Below are 12939 nucleotides of genomic sequence, written 5' to 3' on the forward strand. Positions count from 1 at the left end.
CATTGGAAAGGATGCCTCAGACGTGGTCCAGATGTGAAATACTGACCTTAAGGCCAGAGTTCTTTCTAGAGAAGAGGCCAGAGAGGAGGGCACTGAGGGCCTGAAGGAAGCCCCAGGCCAGCCGTCCCTTGGTGACATGTGTGAATGTGTTAGGGATCTACCTGTCTTTGTTACAAGTCTCCCTGGGAATGACCTGGCTTTCTCATCCCCGCGTCCTGGGAGTGCCTGCTACGCTCCGGAAAGGCTGTCCAGCTCTGGTGGACACCTGTCCTGGGAGGGCCGGTCAGAAGCAACACAGACGGGATTCCTCAGAGATGGGATCATTTCTAATCTGGAGCGAGCAACCAGTGGGAGTTGGGCTGCCCTCAGGGCCTCCCCCTGGGCTCCTTCCAGCTCAGATGACTCTAACCCAGTTTCACTCTGAGCCCAGAGGACCCCCTTCTCCTCGTCACAATGAGTCTTGGAGCCTTTCTGACTGGGTCCCCATCACCTCAGCTCTTCAGTAGACAATGATTCTTCTCTGACACACAAGGGTGACACAGCCTCAGTACAGGGCACGGCCAGTACTTCCTAAACCCTTGTGCCAAGTCCCTGCCCTCATTCATATTCACTTTCCCCTTTCCTGTTGTTTACTGTGTGACCCCAATACACGTCCCCTCCCCTGGGCTGAGGACCGCTGTGTTGGGTTTCCTGATCTCCCGGGAACGAAGGCACATGGTAACTCGGAGAAGGAGGTCACAGGCCTAGAACACAGACACAGTCGCCTCAGAGGGACCTTCCCTCCTCGGAGCCATGGCTCATCAGGCCTCGTCTTGAGGCCCTCCGTTTTCCCTGCCCATCCTCCAGGATGTCAGGTCACTCAGAATATTATCTCCTCCGCCCCCAAGGCTAGACGAGACTGGGGCCTCCTAGTCTGGGGGCCTAGACTGGGGGTCGGCAAACTTTTCCTGTGAAGGGCCAGACAGCAAATATTTAGATTTGGTGGGCGAGAAGGTCTTTGTTTTAAGCACTCAGGTCTGCCGTTGCAACGTGGAAACAGCCGTAGACAATTACCTAAATAAGCACTGCTGTATTCCAATCAAGTTGTGTAGACAATGAAATTTGAATCTCATGTAATTTCCATGTGTCATGAAATATTATTTTGATTCTTTAACTGTAAAAATCTCCAGTGTTCAGTGAGGTGTTGTTGACTGTGGTCATCATTCCGGCCACTTGTTCATCCCACATTTTAAAAAAAAAAGGAAAAATCATCGTGGTTTTTTTTTGTTTGTTTTGGCCGTACCGCACATGGCTTGTGGGAGGCTTGTGAGGTCTTAGTTCCCTGACCAGGGATTGAACCCGGTGCCGCAGCAGTGAAAGCGCAGAGTCCTAACTCCTGGACCGCCAGGGAACTCCCAGGAAAAATTCCTTGGCTTGAGGGTTACATGAACAAAAGGGAAGCCATAGTTTGTTGACGCTTGTTCTAGAGCCCCAGGTCGCACAGGTGAGGAGTTCAAATCCTTTCTTTACCTGCTGTGGGACCCCAGGCAAACTTAAGTTCTGATGCCTCTGAAAGTCTCCATTTCCTCATCTGCGTAATGGAGATGTTATCTGCCTTGAGAACTGGAAATAGTACGCAGCAGCGCTTAGTGAATAAGCAGGAACTCAATAAACAGGCCTTCCTTTTGCCACCAAGTTTCAGCCTGAAGTGAGCAGTTGATAATGCAAGAATGAAGCAGCTTTCTCACAGCTCTGAGGGCTTGTCAGTGTCACCAGGGTGACTATTTCCAGGGCTTGGGATACAGGTGTGTAAGAGTCAAACGTCGAAAGGCTAAATGAGGACATCCTCCCTCAGGAGATTCTGTGGCTTTGGGATCCGCTGGTCCCACAGAGTTCAGCTAAGCCAGCTTTGAACTTAAATGGGAAGTGATCGCACCTGCCTCCCCAGGAGGGGAAGCCTGCAGAAGCCAAAAGATGACACCCCCAAAGAGAAGGCCAGGGCACGGGCTCCATCGGCTTCGAGATGGGGTCCAAGGGCTAGGGGAGCGCGTGCTGCCTGCGCTTTGGCCATGGTCACGGTGGTAAATGTACCCTGTAAATGACACTTTCCATGGGGAGGTGGGCAGGGTGCCCCCTCCAAAAGCAAGGGAAATGAATCTTGGGGGAGAGTTGGGGGTCATTTGTGTAAACATTCCTTCCTTAGAGACTCTCCTTGGAGGGCTTTCTATTTGTTTGAAGCAAACCTGGGAGGCTGTTGTGTCAAGAGAAGCCGCTTTTGTATCACTGTACGTGGTGGCCCCGCCGTCCACATCTGGCTGGGTAACCAGGCCCCTCACCCAAACCAGGGAGGCCTTCAGGTAGCTCCCCCCAGCCCACGCAGGGGCTTCACGGGTGCTGCCTGCCTCTGTGCCTCTACAGTGTGACTTTCATCTCTAAGAAAGAGCATCTCCTCCCTTTTGAGAGGTTGGGACCCTTGGTTGAGGCAGGCCGACCTCTCACCTCATCAGGAAAGAGTGGGAGATTGGTAGAATGAGCTCAGGAGGAGAGTCCTTTACAGCCAGAATTCCCTCTACTCAGAAAGGAATGAACTCAGTTGATGGAACCAGGAACCTAGATCTGGTACTGATCTGGGCATTCCTGAACCCAGTGTGAATTCAACTCATGCTCCAAAGGTCAAGATGTCACTCTCTGGGAAATCAGTGGGGCAGGGGTGAGGAGGCAGGGGGTGGCATGGGGGAGGGAATCAAGGAAGTGTCCTTGTTCATGTGATTAGCTGAAGGCGACCACTGCCAAGGAAAAGGTGGCAGCCTGTAGCACTAGGGACAGGAAATTCAAATGATCTTCATCTGGTAAACACCATAGTCCCTTCCAGGCCAAAATATGGGGTATGTCATAGGGAAGGGTCAGAGATGTCCCAACCTCTGGAGGAGAAAAGGCATTGGGATCCCTGGGCATCAGACAGCGTGGCAGCAGCAGGAACCCAGGCAAGAGACCCTCATGGGGTGAGAAACGCCGGTCACGCCCCCAAGAAAGGTTTTCCAAGAAGACAGAAGAAATTCTTATTGCACCCGTACGACACCACAGACACAAATCTTTGAAAGGTAGTGCCATTTTATTTAGTGTTGTAGGAAATTTTAGGTTACTTCTTAAAAATAAAAGCAAAGAAGTTCAAAATTCCCGAAGTAACAAAGCAGGAAATAAGAATTCTGTAATCCAGAGATGCTGGGTGAACTTTCAAGTCAGAGGGAGGAAGAGGTCAAGTTAGCAGCTCACATGATAGATACTGAGAAACCACAGGGTTGAGGCTGGTGTGGAGGTTAAGCTTAACTGGAGGTTAAGCTCTCCACTCACCTAAGGCAACAGATCCTTCAGCCTTGAGGGACCATTAGTTAGCAGTTCTAAAAAAGAAGGGGCACAGGGAGGGAAGATCGTGCCTAATTTAACATCAGGTTGCCTCTGGCCTTCAATCCGGCAGGTGGCTGAGTGTCGTGGACTCTCCTCCCTCTGTGCCCTTCCGAGCCCCCACTGTTAACAGAGCTGGAAACCACACACGTATTCCACTCACCCACGCACGCACCCTCCACTCAGGGTCAACGCTGTTCGTGTGGCAAAGGACAGACCTTCCTGCCCCTCCATTCTGTTACCCGGGTAGGCCGACACACAGGAAATAAAAGGGGTGGGCAGGACATCTGTCAAAGTCCAAGGACTGAGATGATATGAAACACCCGGGCAAAGGGTTGACATTTTTTTCCGGACGCTGACCTCCCACTGAAGTTCATCGCAAGGTGTTTGGTATTTCATCGGATGCTTCCCTGAAGTACTGACTGGTCTTCTGGGGGGTCAGCCAGGCAAGGCCAAGAAAGAGCTGCTCCTGCTTCTGCAGAGCACGGCCTCCTCCTAGGGCCCGTCAGTTTGGTGAGCACTTTCAGCAGCTAGAGGCTAATTCAGGCTCTCCTGGTACAGACGGCTGGGTATAAGCCCTCAGACCCACGCCGGCTGCAGGAGCTCCAGCCCTCCAGTCCACCTGCCCCTGCCAACAGCTCAGAGCAGGCTCCAGCTTTCCTAGCTGAGCTCTCCCTCACAGCAGAGTCCTCAAGGACAGGTGTTAACCGGTGACCTTGAGAGGTGCAGGAATGCTACCTGTGGAATTTTTTTCCCAGCAGTGGTAGAAACCAGACACCCTTGAAGTAGATTGTCCTTCATTCTCCAGAGTTCTCGAGTGGCATACAGAGCAGAGGAATTTGCTCTTCCACCCAGACGTTCCTCTCAAACAGAGACCGGCTCCCATCCCCGAGGTCCTAGCAGCAGATCTTTCCACAACAACCAGCTCTCGGGAAGCATGCAGGTCTCCGCAGCGGCTCTTCCGAGGTGAAACCACTCAGCGCTCCCGCCACCCAGTGCACGTGGGCATCACCATCAAAGTACATTGACATCAAGTAAAAAACATTGCAGAACAAATATATACACGTGCATTTGCAGAGTTCCAGCAAATATCCAGTTCTCTTTACAGGGATGCACGTAAATCTCATAGCGCTACAAAAATGCAAGTCATCTGAGAAGTTTACAGTGGTCCCCAGTACTGTAGGAGGGTATTAAATAAAAGAGCTATCGATAATTCAAAGCAAATTAGCTAAATCAAGTTACAGTATCATCCTTCAGATTAAAGTGCTCTGATATTAACTAACGTGGCAGCAAATGTGATCCTGAAAAGGGATTCCGCTGCCAATCACCTTGCCTCTTAACTTCAATATAACAAGAATGAACATAGAAGAGCGTTCCATTTAATAACCGCTCTCATCTCAACCCCTGCCCACCCACTTGACCTGTGACATTCTCCTCCCAGGAGAGATGTTGGGATTTGATGAGATTCTGTCACAACTGGGAGAAAAAAATGAGTAATACAGAAAACATTCCAATTCCAGTATCAGGTTACTAGCAACGAAATTACCTGAAGACTCTGAACTGGTGCTATTAGTTGAGAAGGGGGCAAGTGTCCTAGTTTAAAAAAAAAAAAAGTATGTTAATCTAGTTTTAAAAATACAGCCATCTAAAAATAGGTATCATCTTGCTCTTTACAATTTTATAACAAGGGGTGGGGGAGGGAAATGCCAAGAAGAGCTGCCAAGGGAACCAGGGAGCCAAGCGACGGCACGTGGGAGAGGGCCAGTGGATGCCGCTGCAGTTGTTCCGTACCTGGTGGGACTGTTTTAGCAAGTGCTTGGGTCACCCGATCCCTAATCAAGGCACTGACTCGCTCACTCCAGCCAGCAGGGACCCTGCGATCACAAGAGGAGGGATTTTGACCAACTGCCCCAGTGCAAAGTGATTCTAATTCCCCTGGTCTACTTTCCGTACCTCCACAGACAGCCCCTCTTGGATGATAAAGCGCACACTTTAAGGCTACAGAGTAGCGGAGGCTGATGTCTGAAAAAGGCAGCTTGCTCCAAATCTCAGAGGCACACTCGGAGGTGTACCCTAAGCCCCTCTGCTCCAGTCGAAAACGAAAGACCAAGTCCGAGGAGCTGGCTAGGTTTACATAGTATCGAAACTTAGCATCTGCAGCCACAACGCCACAGCTGGGCTGCTCAAGAGCCAAGAAAGTACGTGCAACACCGCACCAGCTGCCTGGTCCTTGCCATCTCACCCTAAGCTTTAATGGCTGGGGGAGACGCACTTTATATATATTTTTATTTTTTAAAGATTTTTTCCAAGGTATGGTTTCTCCCTCCTAGTCCTATTGGCTTTTTTTTTTTTTTTTTAATTTTATTTATTTATTTTTGGCTGTGTTGGGTCTTCGTTCCTGTGCAAGGGCTTTCTCTAGTTGTGGCAAGTGGGGGCAACTCTTCATCGTGGTGCGCGGGCCTCTCACTGTCGCGGCCTCTCTAATTGCCGAGCACAGCCTCCAGACGCGCAGGCCCAGTAGTTGTGGCTCACGGGCCTAGTTGCTCTGTGGCATGTGAGACCTTCCCAGACCAGGGCTCGAACCCGTGTCCCCCGCATTAGCAGGAGGATTCTCAACCCCTGCATTAGCAGGAGGATTCTCAACCCCTGCGCCACCAGGGAAGCCCGGGAGACGTACTTTAAAATCTCAATATTAAAGAAAGAAAACCCCAATGTTAAAAATACATTAATACCCCCAGCGCCATCTGAACCTCTGGGCCAGGATCAGATCTAATGACCATGTCTCCGGTCAGGCATAAAATATTTACAACTTGGTTAAAGGCACAGTGGCATTTAAAAATAAAACCCTGGGAATGTCCAATAAAAGATTCATTGTAATAATTAACCTGGCTTCTGTGGGTGGGACTGACTCTTGCCAGATAAGGCGTGAGGGAGAGAGCGGTCTGGAGCCTGGACCCTGGGGCTCTCAGGCACACCGAGTCCTCGGCCTTGGGAGCAGGCGGAAACAAACTCACACACAAGTCTCAGTGCCGGAGGCAAGTGATTCACATTTTTCCTGCTTTTTTGCCAACCTGAGAGGGAACCCGGAGGATGCTGGGGGTCTCTTCCATGACCCTGACCAGCAGGTTGTCGATGTAGTCTTCCAGCTGGCGCACCTGACACTCCTTCTTGCTTATCGTTTCCTTCTGTTTGAGGACAAGCTGGATCAGCTCATCGTGGGTCAGCTGTGCATAAGCAAACGCGGGTTCCGAGGGCTTGTATTTCTTTGGAGGGGGAGGGGAGAAAAGTGATAAAGTCAGTCAAGGAGTCAAACATCTTAAAGAAACACAAAAGAGGTAGCTTTTAGTGACCGAGTCTGTGATCTGAGTCTCCTGGGAATTCGTCTTTGATTTCGGTGGAAAACTGATGACGGATGAACTTTTCTGTGAAAGGGCCAAAAAGTTAGTATTTCAGACTGTGCAGGCCACAGGTGGCCTTGGCTGCATGTTCGTCTTTGCGGTTTGGTTTGGTGTTTTGTTTTATGGCCTATTAAAAATGTACAAACCGTACCCAGCTCACAGGCTGCAGACCCCCAGGCTAGACTCTGGCCTTGGGGTTTAGAGATGTAATGACTGGTGGCCTGTGAACCCTGGAGCTGGCACAACCAGATATCCAAGTGGAGCTGAGCCCCAATCTAAGGTGACCTGTGAAGAAACCCTAGTGGCAGACGGTGCAGGAGGCGACACTGTCCTCCCAAGACAACACGTGGCCGCTCATCCCAGAAGGTCTGCTACTGCCTCGGCTGTGCTCAGGATATCTGGTGATTAGGAGGGTGCACTGGGAGACCCCACTGTAAGTCATTCCCCAAAACTATGCAGAGTCAAAGCCAAGGGCCACCATCACAGCCATCGATGGCGCTCCCTCTGGGTACAGTGGCTGAGCAGCCCCGTCCTGACCAGAGTGGGAGCCCCACGGAGTTACATTTACAATCTGGGATGACTGGTGGCTGACTGGAAACTGCCCAGGCCCCAGCCACGAGGAAACGCAAGATAAGGATTATATAAAGTAACACGCTGTACCAAGTCTCTAGTGAGAGGGGAAAAACCCCCAAAGCTAACTTTTCCTGAAATCTGTGGCTCAGATTCATAAGTTTAAAGAGACGAGGTCATGGGGCAACCTCAAGACAGTTTTGCCGGCGGAACTCTGAGGTAATCACGGTTTCACTGTCGGAACTCTGAGGTAATCACGGTTTCACTGTCGTGAGGGTCTAACAGTTTAACCGAGAAAGGCTCAGAACCACCTGCTTCAAGAAGCAGCTACGTCAAGAGCAGGGTCAACCCTGACACGACACAAGATAAGACCCTGTTCAGTCCAGTGACGCAAGCTGCCTGCACACCGGCCAGAATCCCGAAAGAAATCCCGTCCCTCTTGTCCTGGCTACAAAGAACAGCACGGTGATGGCAACACTAGCTTAGAAACATGCCTGACACTTTCAAACAGGGTGTGTCTGTTTACATATCCTATCAAGGAAAAAAGTAGTCTTTGTAAACAATAGCCAAGAATATACCCTCAAGGGGTTTTAGATTACACCTCTGTCACAGAAGGATTATATTTATTCAAAAATATTGATTACATAAGATGCTCTGCAAGAGAGTTTGGGAGAGAGAAAGAAGCAGCAGGCCCTGTAGCACAAAAAAAAAAAATTAATTTCCCCCCCAAATAACAGGATTTTATTTTGAATCATAAAAGGAATATTTACTTATCATAGAAAATCTCAAATCCAGAAGAGGGAAAAAAATTATTACCCATTACTCCAACACCTAACATTGGGGTCTCTTTCTTTCTTATTCTTCCTGTTTTTTTGTTTTGTTTTGTTTGTGGGGTTTTTTTGTTGTTGTTTTTTATTTGGTTTGGTTTATTTGTTTTTGTTTATTTGTCACACTGCACGGCTTGTGGGATCTTAGTTCCCTGACCAGGGATTGAACCCGGGGCCCTGGCAATGAAACTGTCAAGTCCTAACCACTGGACCGCCAGGGAATTCCCTTCCTGGGTTTTCTTTATGATATGTTTTACAACTTTAGCATCATACAAAATCGAGTTTTATAGCTTTTGAAAATTATTATTTTGTGAGCATTTTCCCATCATTAAACTTTAGAAAAATTGCTTTTTAAATGGATTTTGTTTGTTTAATTTTATTCATTTATTTATTTTATTTTCGGCTGTGTTGGGTCTTCGTCGCTGCACACGGGCTTTCTCTAGTTGCGGCGAGCGGGGGCTACTTTTTGTTGTGGTGCGCGGGCTTCTCATTGTGGTGGCTTCTCTTGCTGTGGGGCACGGGCTCTAGGCACGCAGCCTCAGCAGTTGTAGCACGCAGGCTCAGTAATTGTGGCGCATGGGCTTAGGTGCTCTGTGGACCAATCTTCCTGGACCAGGGCTCGAACCCGTGTCCCCTGCATTGGCAGGCGGATTCTTAACCACTGCGCCACCAGGGAAGTCCTAAATGGATGTTTTAAATTTCATTATATTTTAACCATCTCTCTGTTGCTGGATATTTAGGTTGGTTTTGATTTTCACAGTTATATAATAACATTTATTTAAATGTGTGACCATAAATCTTTGGTCATATCCCTAAATGTTTCCTTAAGACAAATGCATAGAACTGAAAAGGCATGCACACTTAAGGTACTTCCTACAAACTGTCAAACAGCTCTTCGATTTGGATTCTGTAATCTAAAGAGGAAACTATGCAGGACTTTGAAATCATTAGAAGTTCCTATTCATGTGATGACTAAAAAAATTAAAAAGCAATCCAGCAATTACAGAAAGTGAGTAATGGCCATGGAGAGGAAGAGGTGCAAAGAAAATATCCATTAATTCAAGAAACAATAGTGCCCAGTGTCACACATTTCCTTCCAGGATTTTTACATTGGATTTTTCCCTCATAGCTGTACCAATAATGACGTACATTCAAATTTGTATCCAACTGTTCCCATACAATATGACAGATGATTTTTGGATCTAGTTGGCTGAATTATTTTTAAATGGAAGTGTGGAAGCCACCTGAATAAATAATACATTCCTAGTTTTAATCATCTATAAAAGATGGCGGCCCTAAAACAATAACAACAACAACAAAAAAAGCCATTGTAGTAATGATTCAGCTGGCTTTTCGTAACTTTAGGGATGCAATTTCTTTTCCGAACCTCTCTCTCACTTTGCAACATTCCAAAGAGTAGTTATTTTTATAAGCACTGTTTATGCCTTAGTACAAAGCGTCTATTCTACGGTCGGCCAATAGCCGTCTCCAGGAACCTTTCCATGTTTACTCAGAGTAGTTACCAGGTATGGTCCAGGACCAACAGCTTTGTTGCATCCAGGCAGGGGGGCAGCAGCGGAACTTACAAATCATGAGTAGAATAAGCAGCCGTTGCCTTTGTTCTAAGGCAAGTTACTCTCAGTCAGGGCCCGGAGACAAGGCCCTGGTTAAATGAGCTTTGCAGAGGAAGCAGAATGGGAACCAGGGGTCTTGCTTCTCTTCGGAGCCAAGCTGCATGCCACAGTAAACGGAAGAGGGGACGGGGCGAGGGGGGTGCTAAGTGACTCTAGTTTTCGTGATGGTCCCTTTCATGCTGTTCTTTTGCCCAGTTTCCCGGTAAATATCATTAACTCCAAGAGGACAAGTGCTGCCCCTTCTACACAACTACAGAAGCCAGCCAGGCTGAGCTGGCGAAGTTAGGGTCCACCTTTAGGCTTTGGGCTAAAACACCGTAGGTTCACAGTTCTGGCTACAGCTGATCATTTTGAGAATGATGCTTAACAGTGATGCCCTGTCAGCATGGACGACAGGGAAGAGAAGGCAAGATGGCCAGAAGGTGCTAACTTGTTTTCAGCAGCAGTTCGTTATTACTACTCAGCCTCTCGACCCCAAAATCTCCAGCTTTCAGTGTACCTTCAGCCCAGCGCCTGGAGGCAAAGGTGCAACAGAGCCAGAGGTATCAGCCACCGCCTGGCACTTACAAAACGCTTGCAGGAGTGAAGAAGACGTGAGCAAAAGTTTTATTTAAAAACACAAAAACTATTTGATGTCCTGGAGTCCCTGGGACCGTAAATATCTATGACTGAATGAAACTTCTAGATGCTTGCAGTAAAATAGAAATAAAGTTTATGTCTCCCAACTGCGATCTCCAGCGGTGGGTTAGGAAATTCCTGTCCACGTGTCTGAAACACAACACATCTGAATCCCTCTGATTTTAGGATCAGAAAGGGCAGGATGAAGATACTCTCCAGCAGAGATGATCTGGGGGGCATTGGTTTTGGTTTTAAGGGGAGGAGCTGGGTTTTTTCGTGTTAGCCACTCAAGCTTTTTTTTTTTTTTTTTTTGCCACTCAAGCTTTTTAAAGAGCAGAGATCTTCTCATCCAGCAATAGTCTTCCTGGAAATTTAGCTTACGGAAATCACCTACAAGAAGGGAAAAGTTCTATGCGAGAAATTATTGACGACAGTGTTGTTCATATTGAAAAATAGAAAACAAGCTACATATCCACTAACCAGGGAGTGAGTAAGTAAAGACTGGCATAACCGGCTCAAAGAATAATTAAGTAGCAACATGCAAAAGTGTTTACGATATGATACTAAGGGAAAAAGAGGATTTCAGAGCGTTTCCACGCAGGTGATGGAGCTGGAGAACCATCATTTTGCTACCACCGCATGCGTTAGCGGACAGAAGGCCTGCCAGCAGAAGGCTGATAGGAACAGGAGGCTTACATGGTCTGAAATGAATTCCCCACACATTTCTTACTAACTGTAAAGGGGAAAACTAGCAACTTCGCACTGGAGAGCCTAGTGGACACCACCTAACCTAAGTCATCACAGTTAACACCCCACTAACAGGACAGGCTGGTGTCACGGGCTCTTTACACAACGCACTGGAAAGGGCACGTTATTTCTCTAGTTAATTCCTGCCGAGAATGCCCAGCCTCGACCAAACCGCAGGGAGACATCAGACAAATCCAAACTGAGGAAAGTTCTACCAAACGACTGACTGCAACTCTGAAAAAGGTCAATGTCTTGAAAGACAAAAGAGGCCAAGGAACTATCCCAGAATAAGGGAGACTCCCGAGACGAGATAACTGAGTGACCCTGGACCGGAGAACAGACAGACAAGAAAGGGCACTACTGGGAAAACTGGTGAAGGTGAAATACGGACCGCAGATGAGAAAGCAGAGAGGCATCCATGTTAAATTTCTTCATTTTGATAAACGCCTTCACTCTTAGGAATTACACACTTAAGCATTTAGGGGTAAAAGGAGCATGATGTGTGCATCTTACTCTCAAATAATTCAGAAAAAAATATATACACAGCTACAAAGAGAGAACGGAGTAGGAGAGGGTGAGGATGATAAAGCAAATCTGATGAAATGTCAACAGTTGGTGAATTGGGATGGAGGTAGACAGGAGCTCTTTGTGCTATTCTTGCAGCTTTTGTAAAGTTTGAAATTACTTCAGAATAAAGTTACAAAAAAGTCTATCTGTGCAATGATGACGACTGCGAGAATTGTATATTCTTGCCAAAAGATAAGGACATGTGGGGAAAATGAGAATGTCTGATCTGCATGGGCTGGAAGGTGGGTGACAGTTTCTTCTCATTAAAAAAGAGTACTGGTGTCAATCATGTTGCTTGACACACAACAAAATTCAACGACAGCCAAAGAACTATGAGGGGAAAAGTAAGTATCCCATGGAAAGTGTAGGGGCTTCCAAAGATCATCCAGAGACCGAGACGTGTGGTTAAGTCACCCCTGGCGTTACCTGCTGCCCCGGGAGATGTATGTCATGGTGACTCTCACAGCGGGTTTTCTAGATCCCTAACTAACCTGCCTCCTTCTGGAGAAGACATACCTTCATCATGGCTTCGTTGACCAAGTTCTCACTGATGATGGTGGCAGTTCCTGAGCTGGAGAGAGCGACCTTGGTGGCTGCCGTGTTCATCGGCTTCACGGGATGAAGTCTAAAGAGAAGGGGGAAAGGACACTTAGCTGTTTCCTTAGACGTGTACGTCACGGCAGAACCGGAGGAACTGAGGGACTGCCTCTCTCAGACGTGGCCGCCAACGAGAGAGGTGACGGGGGAATGGGGGGGACACGCGCGCTCACACCTGCAGTCCCACACGTGCCAACGTTCCTTCAGAAAGGAAAGCAGTCAGCGCGAGGCAGCCACGCGCAAGCCAACAAGGCACCACTTCTGGCCACGTGTCCTGAGCTTCTCACAGGACCCTTGGCCTCGTTATCAACGTCAGGAGAACGTTAAAGACGGTTTCCTATTCTCAGAGGCAGCTGCAGCCTAGGACTCCACTGTGGGAGTCCCCGCAGAGCCCTCTGCGCGCGCCTCGAGAGGGAGGAAAGAGCTCAGAACAAACAGGCCAGCTTCCCATTGGGCGCTGCTTAAAGTAAGCTGTCTGCACTGCTGGGTTCTCCTGGTCAATCTCAGCTGGTTTCCGAGACTAGGAAATAAGATACGGTTCCCGGGGTTTCTCTGCAAGGAGAGCTCCAACTCAGACCATGCAGAACAATTCCGAATCTA

The 12939-nt window shown here is 48.1% G+C and overlaps 1 protein-coding gene across 2 annotated transcripts in view; it reads right to left on the minus strand.

Moving 5' to 3' along the window:
- Positions 1 to 3072: 3072 nt before the first annotated feature.
- Positions 3073 to 12939, minus strand: part of RAB11FIP1 (RAB11 family interacting protein 1) — a 29905-nt gene continuing 20038 nt past the window's right edge. For both annotated transcript variants that reach the window (XM_022571201.3, XM_022571204.3), the window contains 2 exons: positions 12259 to 12367; positions 3073 to 6644 (listed from right to left, as the gene is read on the minus strand). In XM_022571201.3, coding sequence (XP_022426909.2) covers positions 6426 to 6644; positions 12259 to 12367 — 328 coding nt within the window. In that variant the 3' untranslated portion in view covers positions 3073 to 6425. The remainder of the gene's footprint in view (positions 6645 to 12258; positions 12368 to 12939) is intronic.

The sequence above is a fragment of the Delphinapterus leucas genome, chromosome 21 (assembly GCF_059928025.1).
Source record: "Delphinapterus leucas isolate spDelLeu-1000000601 "Yukka" chromosome 21, BTC_Dleu_Yukka2, whole genome shotgun sequence".
NCBI classification, from domain to species: domain Eukaryota; kingdom Metazoa; phylum Chordata; class Mammalia; order Artiodactyla; family Monodontidae; genus Delphinapterus; species Delphinapterus leucas.